The sequence below is a fragment of the Euleptes europaea genome, chromosome 6 (assembly GCF_029931775.1).
Source record: "Euleptes europaea isolate rEulEur1 chromosome 6, rEulEur1.hap1, whole genome shotgun sequence".
Taxonomy (NCBI): Eukaryota; Metazoa; Chordata; class Lepidosauria; order Squamata; family Sphaerodactylidae; genus Euleptes; species Euleptes europaea.
In genome coordinates this window covers 11,116,378-11,131,906 of record NC_079317.1, presented here as the reverse complement: position 1 = coordinate 11,131,906, position 15,529 = coordinate 11,116,378, and the positions used below count along the sequence as shown (strand labels likewise).

General features: G+C 46.8%; 1 protein-coding gene across 1 annotated transcript in view; it reads left to right on the top strand.

Moving 5' to 3' along the window:
- The window catches only part of SYNE2 (spectrin repeat containing nuclear envelope protein 2), a 222,887-nt gene that overhangs the window by 74,813 nt on the left and 132,545 nt on the right, over positions 1–15,529 (top strand). Inside the window, exons 38-45 of the mRNA XM_056851222.1 lie at positions 288–407; positions 2,223–2,576; positions 3,966–4,106; positions 5,997–6,155; positions 8,084–8,349; positions 9,716–11,798; positions 12,633–12,955; positions 14,441–14,585. Coding sequence (XP_056707200.1) covers positions 288–407; positions 2,223–2,576; positions 3,966–4,106; positions 5,997–6,155; positions 8,084–8,349; positions 9,716–11,798; positions 12,633–12,955; positions 14,441–14,585 — 3,591 coding nt within the window. The remainder of the gene's footprint in view (positions 1–287; positions 408–2,222; positions 2,577–3,965; positions 4,107–5,996; positions 6,156–8,083; positions 8,350–9,715; positions 11,799–12,632; positions 12,956–14,440; positions 14,586–15,529) is intronic.

Below are 15,529 nucleotides of genomic sequence, written 5' to 3'. Positions count from 1 at the left end.
ATTGGTTCTTGTAGGTTATCCAGGCTGTGTGACCGTGGTCTTGGTATTTTCTTTCCTGACGTTTCGCCAGCAGCTGTGGCAGGCATCTTCAGAGGAGTAACACTCCTCTGAAGATGCCTGCCACAGCTGCTGGCGAAACGTCAGGAAAGAAAATACCAAGACCACGGTCACACAGCCCGGATAACCTAGAAGAACCAGAAATTTGTATTTTTTTTAAATAAATATACAGAGGATGCTTCTCTGTGCAGCTGAAATGCACTGACATTTCAAAACTGCTTGGATTCCAGAACATGGGCACACTCTTAGAAGGTCACGCTGAGGAGCACCGGCGTTGTGAAGAACTCACCGTGCGCTTGAGGGCGACACTGAAGGAGCTCTTGGAGGCTTCCGGAAGGGATCAAAAGCAGGTCGGGAGAACTTTTCCAGATGAGTTTGGAAATGGATTAGTCCAAAGCAATGGTGGTTGCTTGATGAAGGCTGAGGGGGGCCTTAAAGCGGCAAGGAGAAATGTTGCCCCTCCCTCACCTCTGCCCAGCACCACGCAGGTCCTCGCATGATTTTTCACAGGTCGGTAGGGAAATGTGGGCCAATGGGGAAAGCCGGGGCCTGTCCCAGCTTTTGGGTCGCCCTGGAGGGAGAGTGCCCAGGGGCCCACTTCCCTTCCCTGCCCACCACTGACCCCCCCTTCTCCTGCCTCTCTTTTCACCCACTGACCCACATACCTGTTCTGGATGTATGCCGCCCTGAGCCCAACCCTGGTTTGGGGGCCTCTAACTGCGCATGTCAGGATCATTCGCTACCCATGATCCTTCTGGTATGCATGGTTGCGGTTTTGTTTGAGAAATGGCAGCTGCACATATCAGGAGGATCATGGGGTCTGCAGTAGGCACTGTTGGATAATCCGAAATGTGATGCCTGGAAAGGTATATAAATCCAGTGTTCAAGATCCAATGTGGTGCAATTGTTAGACTAGGCCCAGGGAGTCCTGCATTTAAATCCCCACCCAGCAATGCCTGTAGGGTGGCTGTTTACCTTGGCCGCATTGTGGCCATAACCCTTGGCCGCATTGTGGCTCTAAAATGAGGAAAAATTGAACCTGTAATTCCTTAGGGGAAGACATCAGCATCCTGCTGACTTGGTTAGCACCAGTAAGAGATGGCTTTGAGGTTTTGGGAGGGGTTTGAATGTTGAATAAAGGGGTGATCCTGGAGACAGAAAAACTATGGGAACCCAAATGTGCCTTGATTTCCAGTTTGATCAGTAAGTCCCATTAGCAAACAGGGGGGTACAATGTGATGGGAAGGGCCAGCCATGAATGGTGGTGATGAATGTGCCATCGAGTCACAACCGGCTCATGGAGACCCCATCCACAGGGTGTTCAAGGCAAGAGATGTGCAGAGGTGGTTTGCCATTGCCTTCCTCCACATAGCAATCTCTTACAAAGGGATTTCAAAGGGAGATTAAGAAAGAGAGACTGCTGAATTAACATCTAATAATGAAGTTCAAAACTATGCATTCTCTGGGGCTTAATAGAGATCTGGGTTTCCTGTCTCATTACCAATGCTGATTTCTCCCCGCCTACTACCCCTCTGCATATCACACCTAATCCAATCACGCCTGCTAATGTCATTTACTTGCATTTGACATTTACATTGCCATTGTGTGTCTAATTCACTCGTCTCTACTTAAGGATAGATGGAATCACATTCTAGCTGTATCTGAAGAAGTGAGCTGTGGCTCACGAAAGCTCCTACCCTGCCAGAAATTTTTGTTAGTCTTTAAGGTGCTCCTGGACTCTTGCTCTTTTCTAGAGCAACCCCAGTCTTCCTTGGTGGTCTCTCATCCAAATACTGACCATGGCCAACCCTGCTTAGCTCCCAAGCTCCAACAATCAATCCTGGCTGCTATGTTTGGTGAAACACTCGGTAAATTTGGGCCGCTGCATATCACTGATACTGCCTGTGCAGTCAGCTCGGAAACTCTTCCACTACCTTCAGCCAGTCACCAGGATTTATATAGTTTTAAACATTAGAAAACGCAATATAAATTGTGTTGTTTTATGATCAGGGAAGTACCACTTTTTAACTTTCTGTTGCCGTCGGCTAAGTATTTTTATTGTAATGGTTTTATTTAGGGACTTCCTGTATTGTCAAGGTCTTTGTGGAAGTCCCTTTGATAGCTGTAAATGCCTTGTAATTCTTTTTTATGGCTTTATTTGAAAGGTACAGCAAGATCCTCTTTGCCAAGCGGAAGATACGTTACAGGAGATTATCGCTTTAGTAGAATCAGTCAAGCAGAAACCCTCCCTGCTGGAACGGAAGCTTATTAAGTACGGGACGGATACGCCTAAATGTAAACTCAAACGTTTCAAAAATAAACTTGAATATGCAGAGCAAGAGGCTAGGAATGTCCTCAGTGACATGCTCAAACAAAACAATGGCTTTTCCGATAAAACACAGACCCGAGAGAATGTAGATGAAATGACACCGATGGACAAACTAGTCATTACGGATATTCCCATTGCTGCTAAAGATAGCAGTTTGAAAGAAGGCCTTGATGAGTGGCGGGAAAGATCGGTAAGTGCTGTGGGCTGGGGGTACCGCCTTGGAATGGCCCCATGAAAAGCAAAATGAGCCATGGCTTTCCCCCAAGCTCCTGTGGTGTTTACTTTTTGGCAGCTGGATGAGCTGCTGCCAAATGTGCCCTCCGTTTCCCTAGTGCAGGAGTCCCTGACGTGGTGTTCATGGGTGCTATGGCTCCTGCTGACACCTTTTCTGGCCAAGTGTTTTAAGGAAGTGGTCTGGGCCAGGAAAGGTTTTTGCCCAGCAAGACTTCTGATTGACTATTGGAAATTGGATTGGCTGTGCAGATTTTTAAAAATGTTGCTTTGGCAGTAGCTGCCACCACAGCACAAAGATCTGCTCTGTGTGATTGAAGTTAAGCCGTGGTAATCATTCTGTGGCTGGCTCTGCCTCCTGCAGCAGCCATTATGTGACAGCCATTTTGTTGCTGTGCCAACCATGTCATTGTTTCAGGGATTCCAGAAAAGTACATCCATGTTTTGCCATAGAAACAAGAAAGAGATTAACCCATTCAAAACTAGCTCTCATGTATTGAAAATATGTATTTTTTAAAGTGTTCAGGGTTTGTTTTTAAGAGTTCTGAAAGGATCCTTCCTTTTGGACAAAATAGGTTTGAGCGTTCTCTCTTTATTTATTGGGTTCTGCTTTTTGACGTTCTGCTGAAATTCAAAGGAAGACCGTGAAAAGCCCTGAGAGTAAATGTTGAATGAATACCACATAGAATCATAGAATTATAGTGTTGGAAGGGGCCACACAGACCATCTAGTCCAACCCCCTGCTTAATGCAGGATCAGCCCAGAGCATCCCTGACAAGTGTTTGTCCAGCCGTTGCTTAAAGATTGCCAGTGAGTGCGGGGGTCTCACCACCTCCCTAGGCAGCTGATTCCACTGTCGAACAACTCTTACTGTAAAAGGTTTCCCCCCTAATATCCATCTGGTACCTTTCTGCTCGCAATTTATACCCATTATTGCGAGTCCTATCTTCTGCTTCCAACAGGAACAGCTCCCTGCTCTCCTCTAAGTGACAGCCCTTCAAATACTTAAATGGTACAGAGACAGAGGAATGAAAGTCACCTCATAGTATTTTTCCCATGACAAAAATTAACATGACAAAGGACTTGCCTCTGTAACTACTTGGGTTTGGCCTCCATGGCTGAGTGACTGGAGAAAAAATATTATGCATATAAAACGAGGGTGGGGGGAGCCCAAATCATTTGATTCATTCCAACATCTGAACCAATATCCATTTTGTGTTAAAGTGGGAAGAATTTTACAGGACAAATGTTATTCATTCTTGTACGTCGTCAGGCTTAGCAATATGATTATTCTTCGACATCTCTCTGTAGACCGTTTGTTGAATTAATTCTTTTATGTTCCTGTCAGCTGAAGGAAAAGGCCCATGGAGGGAAAAACCAAACGGAGAGAGAAACAACGCAACATTTCCAGACGTGGCTGACAGTTGAAGAGCAGCTGCTGGGCTCCATATCTGCTGACTCTGCAGAAGGCACAACTCCATTAGTTGAGGTAACGTTAACGTCTGTCCCTTTAGTACTCAGGCTAATTATTTTAGGATATTTATTGGCTATGGTCTTAAAAAGTACTTGAAGTGGCTTACAACAATTATCATTATTAACAAGATTTTTTTTAAAGCATAAAAATTTAATCAAAAAACAAAATCTTAAAGTTGCAGAGCAAATAAAGCAAAAGAATACGTTATGTAAGTGCTGTCAAGTTGTAATCAGATTGTATCTTCGGGACCGTATTGTCTGCTCTGACCGGCAGCGGCTCTCCAGGGTCTCAGGCGGAGGTCTTTCACATCACCTACTTGCCTAGTGCCTCAGTTGTAGGCCTGGCGGAACAGTTCTGTTTTATAGGCCCTGCGGAACTCATCCCACAGGGCCCTGGGAGACTGTTCCACTAGGTCGGGGCCAGGGCCGAAAAAGCCCTGCCCCCCCTCGAGGACAGCCAGACACTCCTCTGCACACTATTTGCTAACGTGCGATCCCACTGTTCAAATTAACTTTTCTCTGAGACCTTTTCAGCCTCCCCCACCTGCCATTTTCTCTTCTTGTGCGATAGAAATTCTTCCATTAAGAAGCAATTGGCATTTTGGTAACTTTTGTCCTAAGAACTTTTCCTTCTCCCCTCCTCCTTCCCCTACACATTCTTCTTACCATTTATCAGGGGTTAAAAGACGGCTGGATGGAAAGCGACAATTTTCAGCGCGTAAGAAGTCGGAGTGGAAGGAGGGCGAAGAAATACAGACGAGCGCCAGCAGATAATCAGCTTGCCGACCAGCCTCAGCAGCGACCGCAGGGCTATCAAAAGCAATTGCAAGCAACAGGCAAGAGGTCAGAGGCGCCTCAAACCACTTTGCCGTTAATGAATGGGAAAGTAATAGGGGCCAACCTCGTTCCCTCTCCTGCTACCCATCAGTCGCCAGAAAGCAAGGTAATAATCTTCTATTGTGGCACAACTCCGTTTGAACGACACATTCTTAGGTGCTGTTACCGATCGCTGGTGGCTCTTCAGCTGTCACAGCCCTTGATCCATTACTCCAGGAGCCTCGTATTTCCGAGTTCTGGTAGTGGCGGGATGCGGGGGCCCTGTTGCCTGTAGCAGCTGGTGAGGGCCGGTTCCAACTTAATACTTAATGTTATTCCATCTGTAAGTTGTGAATTAGCATTAGGAGTGTGCACCGTTTCCCCCCCAATATTTTTCATATTCGGGTCTATTAGACCCCAAAAAATTTAGAAAAGCCGAAACAAGCCAAATACCCGCATCGGTAAATAGGTTTTTAAAGCTTTTTTTCAGCTTTTCCTAGAATTTTCAGCTACAATAAAATCTAGGGGCGGGGGGAAGCTGTTTTTTAAGGTAGAGGCACCAAATTTGTCGCATAGCTGCAGGTGACTCTCCTTAGAAGAACCCACTAGTTTGGTGACGTTTGGGTCAGGGGGGTGCTATTTTATGAGCCACCAAAGGGAGTGCTCCGATCTATCCAATGGAGTTTTCAGTTGCTTACACTGGTATACAAAGGCAGTCTTGTGTCTTTCTCAGTTAGGAAGTTTATGCAAGTCTTGCCTTTTTGGATGCCTGAGGGTTTGAACCATTCTCTTGAGTCTATGAAGCATCCTCAAGCTATGCCCTCTTGGGTTCAGCTAAGGGACCTAGGAAGAAGTAGGTTCTCTCAAAACCCACAAGTTCCTTGGAGTTTCCATATAAATCTGTGCCACCAAATAAGCACAACTAATATCTAAGACCAGAGGATAAGGTTTCTTAGAAGATGACGTGGTCTCCGTATCTGCTTGAACCCCAGGACCTCTTCATTTTTACATGCACTTCTGCATGAACCCTTGAGGTTGTGAGTAGAATCAAAGTACAGTATTGATTGAGATGACTTCTTCGTCTTTCCAGGGATCCGTGGTGGAAGGAGTTTCTCAGAAAGGTCTTGCTCCACCTGAAGCCCAAGCAATTGCTGAATATGCTGAGATGGAGCAAAAGGTCAATGAGGTGAAAATCCAGGCTGCCGATTTGGATATTGCATTGGTGAATGACCAGCTAGGGGAGATAGAGGTATGGGAATAGCAAATACATCCATCTACTGATTGCACTTGATCTCCAGGAATCCGATATTGCCCTGACCTGGATGTTCCAGGTTAGCCTGATCTCGTCCGATCTCAGAAGCTAAGCAGGGTCAGCCCTGGTTATTACTTGGATGGGAGATCACCAAGGAAGTCCAGGATCACAATGCAGAGACAGGCAATGGCAACCCACCTCTGTTCGTTTCTTGCCTTGCATACCCTGCAGGGTTGTGACTTGGTGGCACCGATCCGATCATCCTTCTTGGAGACACCCACAAACCTCCTCACAAAGTCATGGGAGATGTTTCCACACCATGCAGTCCCACAATGATGGGTAGTGCCTGTGAGAATTTCAGCCACGTATACAGGGTCAATAGAGGAGGTCTTTCATACCAATCAGCCCCATCCTTCCCAACAAGAGAAAGACCTGTGCAATCAGCGCTACTCACACGATTGCAGAATTCACTCACATAAGATGTGTTGGTATAAGTGCTTCTATGTGAAATCTATGGTGGGGTCATAATTCGCTTCCTAAAGCATTTAGTGTGGGTCGTCCCATCTCAGAACGGATTTGATTACTCTGGAAAAGGGACAGAAGGGACAGAGACAGGCTGCCCTAATTTATTGTTTGTTTGTCTGATTGATTTTTTTATCCTGCCCTTTTCTGACCAAAGTCGAGCTCAGGGCGGCTCAGAACCAGAAATACAACAATAAACAATACAACTTAACAACTTAAATTCTAAAAATTCTAAAATGATCCAAGGTTTGGATCACTGTAAAGACTGTTTTGGAGGCTTTTTGGTTTAGGAAAATGACCAAGGAGGGACACAACGGAGTCTTATACACTTACCAGTTTGTCTTTCTCTTAATACTAGAACTCAGGGTCACCCAGTGAATATGTTTAACAGGAGATTCAAGATGAGCATTGTGGTGGAAAGTGCGGTAAAGTTGCAGCCAACTTATGGTCACCCCGTAGGGTTTTCAAGGCAAGAGAGATCCAGAGGTGGTTGGCCATTGCCTGCCTCTGCTTAGCGACCCTGGACCTCCTTGGTGGTCTCCCATCCAAGTATTCACCAGGGCTGACTCTGCATAGCTTCTGAGATTTGTCAAAATCAGGCTTGTCTGGGCCATCCCGGTCACGGCAAGTTAGGCATCAAACAGCATCTAATTAACATACGGAATTCATGACCAGACAATGTGACAATTACTGCTTGTTTGAAGTCATGGAGGATAGGTCATGGTATCTAAATGGAACTTCCAAGTCCAGACACAGTAGAAACTAGATAGAATCATAGAGTTGGAAGAGACCACCAGGGTCATCTAGTCCAACCCCCTGCACAATGCAGGAAATACCAAACTAACTCCCCACCCACCCCCAGTGACCCCTACTCCATGCCCAGAAGATGGCCAAGATGCCCTTCCTCTCATCATCTACCTATGGTCACAGAATCAGCATTGCTGACAAATGGCCATCTAGCCTCTTCTTAAAAACCTCCCGGGAAGGAGAGCTTACCACCTCCCAAGGAAGCCTGTTTCACTGAGGAACAGCTCTAACTGTTAGAAAATTCTTCCTAATGTCTAAATAGAAACTCTTTTGATTTAATTTCAACCCGTTAGTTCTGGTCCGACCTTCTGGAGCAACAGAAAACAACTCGGCACTCTCCTCTATATGACAGTCCCTCAGGTACTTGGAGATGGTTATCATATCTCCTCTCAGTCTTCTCCTCTCCAGGCTAAACATACCCAGCTCCTTCAACCTTTCCTCATAGGACTTGGTCTCCAGTCTGAGACAGGAATGGATAACAACAACAACAACAATAATTTGAATTAAATTAAATTTATATCCCGCCCTCCCCGCCAGTGTTCTTGAATTCAGATAATGAAATAATAATAACTTGTTTGCCTGGCCTTCCATTGCAGCGTTTGTGCACCCAACTGGAAAAACAGAAAGCTGATGTTTCATTGTTACGGCAGGGAGAATACCTGACCACTGCACAAGCAGGCGAGCCCAATTGGTCAGACCCACACAGCCTGGTTTCTGGCTGGGACCAACTACTCAAAGATTTAATGACTGTTCAAGAGGCCAAACGGCATCAATTCCAGTTAGTTAATAATTACCAAGGATGCCTTACTGCTATTCAGTCTTCCATGAAACATTTATCAGCGGAAAAAGAGCACATCAAAACGTGAGTACAGGGGAAACTTACTCGAATTTTACAGGGCATGAGTTGGGTTTCTGAATCCGTTAATTCACCTGAATAGACTTCTGCTTTTGCAACAGGCAGAGCGATGAAGAGAACCTTGTACTATTTTTTTCTGTTAATTTACTGTTAAAATAACAAATACCAATCATTTGTATCCCACCCTCCCTCAAGGAGCTCTGGGTAGCCTACATTTCATCTTGGAGGGGCCTTGGCTCAGTGGTAGAGCCTCTGCTTGGCATGCAGAAGGTCCCAGGTTCAATCCCCGGCATCTCCAGTTAAAGGGACTCGGCAAGCAAGTGATGTGAAAGACCCCTTCCTGAGTCCCTGGAGAGCCGCTGCCGGTCTGAGTAGACAATACTGACTTTGATGGACCGAGGATCTGATTCAGTATAAGGCAGCTTCATGTGTTCATGTGTTCCCAACCCCCAAGGTGCCAAGGGAGGGGGAACCGCCTGAGGGCTGCCAGGCCTTTAGCCTCCTGCTCAGGCCACAGATCTGGAGTGTGTGTGGGGGGTGTTAAATCATCCTGAACCTCTTTCCCCCATTGGGCTGCTCCTCTATCTCCTGGCCCTCTTCTCTGACAGCAGACCGTTGTCCCGACTGTTGTCCTTAAAGCAACAGTACCAATATACCACACCAACCGCATCTTCCTTGGCTCTGGGCTCCAGGGCCTTATATACCCCAAGCCACTCGCTTTTGTTCCTATGCCTTTGGTTCCCTTCGGAGGCTTTCAAGCCTCGCAAGCCTGGGCTCTTCCGGGATGTCTGCTGGTCCCTGGTGAACTGATTTGCTCCGGCGAATGACTTCCTTATAATCCTTCACAGTCATCCCCAGGTTCAGGGTTCCTCTGCAGAAGGATATCTGTATGAACTGGCACTTCCACACTGTGCTCCTGGCAACCTGTGTCAGAGCCACGGTGGGTACAAATCTCATAGTGGGAATGGTTTTACTAGTAAAAATGGATACTAGTCATGATGCATACCTGTTCTCTCCAGGGTCAAAGGAGCATGCCTGTTATATCAGGTGTTGTGGAACACAGGCAGGATAATGCTGCTGCTGCAGTCGTCTTGTTTGTGGGCTTCCTAGAGGCACCTGGATGGCCACTCTGTGAACAGCCTGCTGGATTTGATGGACCTTGGTCTGATCCAGCATGGCCTCTCTTATGTTCTTATGTTTTGTTGTGGGTTTATATAGCACACCTCCCTACCTGATTCATGTACACAGGCACAGTTAAGAGAGGTTGCACACAGAGTCTTTGCTTGACTACACTGGCCTTGAGTCATTAAATATTTGCAGGATCAAGAACTGATCAATGGGGTCAGTTATTGGAATGTTTTTCTTCTTTCAGAAGGGCACCTATGGAAGGCACGGGTCTCCTGGAGAACATTCAGAAGTTCTTGGCTTCCGTTCAGAAAGAGAGAGACCTTTTAAATAAGCTGAAGACCCAACAAGAACATTTATCTAGACATCTTAAAGACATGGACAAGGAGTTAACTCAAAGCCAGGTGGAGCAAGCTGAGCGGTGGTGGGATCAGACAGAGCACTCGCTTCGAAGGAAGCAGCTTCAGGTCGCGGCAGAGGCCAGTGAATTTAAACTCCTCATGAGTAAAGCACAGGACCTGCAAAGGTCACTGGAACAGCAGTACCATTTGCGAACGGGATTAAATGTTCCCAGTGGAGAAGCAAATGTGCACCCCGCATCGCTGACCATAGAGCTGCGGGCCTTGAAAGACAGCGTCGCTCTGTTAAAAAGAGACACCGAGATGCAGATGAAAAGGTTTTGGAGCGATTCAGAAAAAGGAGCTCTGGAAAACGCAATGAATGATTTGCAGAACCAAGTGGAGGAACTCGAGCAGCTGACTCCTCGGGAGGGTGTCCAGGTCGCCGCTGGTTATCTCCAGGCTTATGAACTTAGGAAGAGGATAGCAGAGGCCATTTTGTGGGTCAGAGTCAAGGGGCTCCGTCTTAATGAGAAGGCAGCCCTTTTCCCAGATAACGTGATGTCCCAAATCAAAAACTGTCAGGCGGAGTTTGGAGAAGCTAAAGACAAAGAACCAGCTCTTATGCAACTGGTTGATGAAGCCCGGAGCATCGCTTCTCAATTAGAATCTGGAGAGGCCTCGGCCCTCAGCTCTCTTTCCTTGGAGTTACAAACCGGCTCCCAAGACCTTGTCCTGAAATTAGCGCAGAGGTTGCAACAGCTGGAATCTCAGCTGGCACAGAGACAAAAGCTTTTTGCGGATGTAGAAAGGGTTGAAGCTCGACTTGCAGAGGTCGAGAGAACCTTGGTCTCCAATACCAGCGAAGCAAGTGACATGTCCGACTTGGAGCAACGCCAGGCTGCTTTGGAAGGGATTCCTAAGGCGCTTCGGGAAATGGAAGGCCTTATAGATGAATGTTTGAAAGACTCTCCCCAGGGGCTAAAGACATTCGAGCAATTATTTTTAGATGATTGTTTAAGAAGCCTCAGGAACAGAACGAAGAGAGCCTCCAGGCTTCTCCAGAGCAGATGCTGCTTAGTGCAAAGAAAGATCAATGCCTGGAGCAAGCTTTCAGAAAAAATAACCATGTTGCAGCAGGATCTCAACAGTCCCAAGTGCAATGAGTTGGATTTTGATCCGGGGGAACTGTTGAGTGCCGAGGCAGAGGTCAAGGGTAAATCGAATGGGTTTAAGGAGAGAGCTTTGGACATCCAGTCCAGCTTGTCGCATTTGCACAGGTACAAGGAAGTGTGGGAATGCCTGGGCCTGAAATGGGACATCTCACGCCTTGACGAACTGCAAAGCCAGCTCTGCAGAATGGTGAAAGGATTTTCTGCCGAATGCGACGGGGACCAAACACCACTGAAGGAGGTTGAAGCAGTCGCATCTAGCATCCAGAAGGACTGTGAGGCCTTAGAAGATGGTTCTGGCTGTGCCCCTGAAACCAGTTTGATATCAGCAAAGATTCTGAGTCAGAGATTGCAACAGGCCAGATGTTTAACTCAGGAGGAACTCAGCCTGTTAGATAAAAGCGAGACCTTGGGCGCGTCTCTCAAGGAGGCCAAGAGGCAGCACATAAAGAACTTGGACGTGAAAATAGATGGGTTGACACAAGTTATACAAAGTCAGATATTGGCTCTTGAAGAAAAATGCACGCCTAAGCAAGATTTTCAGAGCAGACTGGACCATAACTTGCAGACCTGGAAGCAAATCCAATCTGAGCTCCCGCAGCCCCTCGGGGTCGACTTAGAAACACATAGGATCCTCGGTGAAAAGATGTACTGCAAAGCGCTTGAAGAGGTCATAGAAGCAGAATCTTGTGCTGCTGAGGAGCGAATGGATAAAGAGAGGGGAGCTGCAGAAGAAAAATCTCTGGATGGCCTGCAAACAAAATTGGATGAGCTGCGAAACCTAAAAGCGCAGATGAAAGCGGACATTGTCACACGTTCGGTAAGTAGGGAAGGGCTGTGGCTCAGTGGTAGAGCATTTGCTTGGCATGCAGAAGGTCCCAGGTTCAATCCCCAGCATCTCCAGTTAAAGGGACTAGGCAAGGAGGTGATGTGAAAGACCTCAGCCTGCAGCACTTAAATCTCTAGGTCCTACTTATTGAAGTAATTTCTGTGTCGCTGTTCAGCCTCAGGGCCTTCAGAGTAGATCCATTGCCCCCTGAACTATAGATTTATATCCCGCCTTTCAGCCCAATCAGGGTCACCAGGGTGGCTCTAGGGACTCAAGATCATGTATCTCATTCCATCCACGCAATGCAAATTGCAAGCTTGTGCAGCCTCAATTTGCTTTGGGATCAGGCAAGAAAGGGAGAGTCGATTGCACCTTTCAAAACCCCACTTGGTTTCACTATTTGCAACAATGCTATCTGCCATAATGCCATAAAATCTGTCCTCCAAAGTGACCATGATCTGTGAATTTAGGCAGATCATGAGAGGGAGGGCAGGAAGGGATGAGACAGTGCTTGGCTCTCATGGCTGTTTCTTACATGCCCAGAGTAATGCCGATTGCCACTTTGGGGTCAGGAAGCAATTTTCCTACAGGTTAGATGGCCAGTGATCCTGGAGGGTGTTTTTTTAACCATCTTCTGGGCATAGAGTAGGGGTCACTGGGTGTGTGTGGAGGGAGGTATTTGTGAATTTCCTGCATGGTGCAGGCGGCGGTTGGACTTGATGACCCTGGTGGTCCCTCCCAACTCTATGATTCTATGATCTTTTAGCCTACAGAATCTTGTTGCATTTCTCAGCTGTCCTTCTGAATCCTTCTGTCCACATGCAGAGCATCTTAGAGGAGGCCTACGGGACTGTTAAGTCTTACCACAAAGCTGTCCAGAAGGCTGCGGATCTTGTCCATAAGAATGAATCCCTCCTCTCCTCTCCTCTGCTCAGCTTGAGCGAGCTAGAAGAGTCTTGGCTGCTTCCTCACCGTACGGAAGAAGAATTTGAGGCAACAAAGTCTGAAGTGGAATCACTGACCTCCCACCTGGGAAGCCTCATTAAACCACACCTCAAGCCGCAGCTGGAAAAAACACTTTGTGATCTACTTGCTAAAAGCTTGGAAGTAAAGGAGCAAAATCTGAAGAGGAAATCTGATGTTCAGAGGTAGGTTCACAGTTTAATTCATAACCTTGGTGATTTCTCATCCAAATGCTGACTGTGGCCAACCCTGCCTAGCTTCCATGCTCTGAAGAGAGGAGGCTAGACTAGACTGTTAGGCTGCTAATGAGGCAGATATTTTTTTTGTGTGTGTGTGTGTGTGAAGTTTTGGGCAGAGCCTGAGGAGGGCGTGGTTTGGGGAGGAGAGGGACTTCAATGCCACAGAGTCCAATTGCCAAAGCGGCCATTTTCTCCAGGGGAACTGATCTCTATCGGCTGGAGATCAGTTGTAATAGCAGGAGATCTCCAGCTAATACCTGGAGGTTGGCGACCCTGTTTCCCATCCCAGTACCAACCCAGCTTAGTTTCTGAGATCCTACAAGATCGGGCTATATACCATGCCGCCGGCCCTCCCAGGCGGATATTGGGGGGGGGGCAAAATTCCAGGGGGCCTTTTCCGAGCCGTGTGATTATTTTCACAGGATGTTTAGGTTGGGTGGTATGAGGGGGAACCAGAGGAAATCTTAGTCTGGGGGCAGTGGCGGACTGGCCAATGTGTCAGCTTGCCCGATGGCAAGTGGGTCCCTGTGGGCCCCTGATGAAGCGGGGGCCCTTAAACATTAGACAATACGTTACTAATAAAAATTAATAAAAATCAAATGATAGCCTTATACTTGTGGGTGGGCCCCCTTTGTCTCCTGGCAACCAATATTTTTATGCCCAGTCCGCCACTGTCTGGGGGTCGGTGATAGCTGTTAGGTTTAACTCCTAAAAATGAAGTAAATAAAATAATAGCAGTGTGTTTTGGCAGCCCTTCTGCTAGGATGGTGGGTTGCTGAATACTATCTACTGAATTTGTGGCCAAGATTAGTACCTGAACTTGGAATATCTCAGGTCACATTCTTCACCATTAAGCTGAATCCAATTTCATGACAGACACCATAATCCTGCCTTAATGCATTCCTGTAATTCAGATCAGAGTTGCCCGGAAAAAATTCGGTGACATCGCAACGTTAACAACTAAACGACTTGCCGGGGAATGTGTAAATGGGCTCCATTATATGTCTCACTTATGTTGTTTTGTAACGATCCATTTGTACTCCCTTCTGAACTTGAGCTAGAGGATTCGGTGCCGGGGAGTTTAAGGTACGAGAAGGTCAGAACAAAGGCGAGAAGCCGGCTAGCTTGTATTAGAAAGAGGTTACCTGGCTTGGGGCAGGGGGAGTCAGGGGAGATCCAGGAGCAATTCAAGTTCTGGTGCTGAATATGAACCTAAAATGGCAGATTTGGAAGAGATCAAGTCACTGAATGTCCCAACGTCTGACACATTAGAATATGACGCTTTTATTTTTAACGAGAAAAGTGGGGAGGAAATCACCTTATTTTGTACATGTCTGCATTACGCTTCATGCTGGTGGGAAAGGATAATTCCATAATTGGTCGAAATGGGTCCATTTCAAGAGCCTAATTTAGGGCTGGTGCCATCCACAGATGTTTTGAAAAATACCGCAGCTTTGCAAAATCCAAAGAGAAGATACGTGCTGATCTTCACAACGTAGGAAAGGTTCTCGGGAAATCTTTGTACCGTATGCCAGGATCTTACAAAGAAGCTTTGGAGCAGTCTGAACAAAGCAAGGTGAGGAGGGACGATGCTTTGCATTTATATAGCGTTTTTTTTTTGTTCAGAGCGCCCTACTCCATGCACATCTAGAACATGGAAAAGGTGACAGTGGTATGTGTGTAAAAATGGAACTGCCCCATCACATAAAAAGGGGGGTGCTCTAATTTTTAAAAGGGGGGGGGTAGGTGAATACAGAATTCTTTATCCCGCCAGCTCTTTGTAGCCCCAAGCACTTTTCTCGTCTGATGAACTCCAGTCCTGGGAGTGATCTTGGTCACGCAGAAAATGTTTGCGGGGAGGAGCAGCAGGATGGCAAATTAGGTCCGGTACCTTTCACTCCTGTACTTCTTTTACCTTTTAAATGAACCCCTTCCCCTCCTTCGACGTGATTGGGACAGTTCCATGTTTTAAAGATACAGATGTGCTACCATCACATCTAGACTGACCAACCGGGCTGGTTTCCCCACTCCTACACATGAAGCCTGCTGGGTAACCTTGGACTAGTCACAGTTCTCTCCAAACTCTCTCGGCCCTACCTACCTCACAAGGTGTCTGTTGTGGGAAGAGGAAGGGAAGGCGATTGTAAGCTGGTTTGAGGCTCCTTAAAAGGTAGAGAAAGTCAGCATATAAAACCAACTCCTCCTCCTCCTTCTTCTTTATGATGTCTGTGATGCAGAATTTTGGAGGTTCAGGAAAGAGCTAAGGCACAGTAGCTACATGATGCCATGTAGAGCGTTCATAGCAGGGATCACAGTTGAAGCAGGGACTTCCCAGTGTGAACTCCCACAGTGCGATCGTAAGTAGATTTTACACCCTTCTAAGTCCGTTGAAGTGAGTGGGCTTAAACGAATGTAACTTTGTTTAGGGTCGCACTGCTAGTTACTGCACTGTCTTTCCTCTACATAAGAAACAAAAGAAAGGCCATGCTGGATCAGACCAAGGCCGATCAAGTCCAGCAG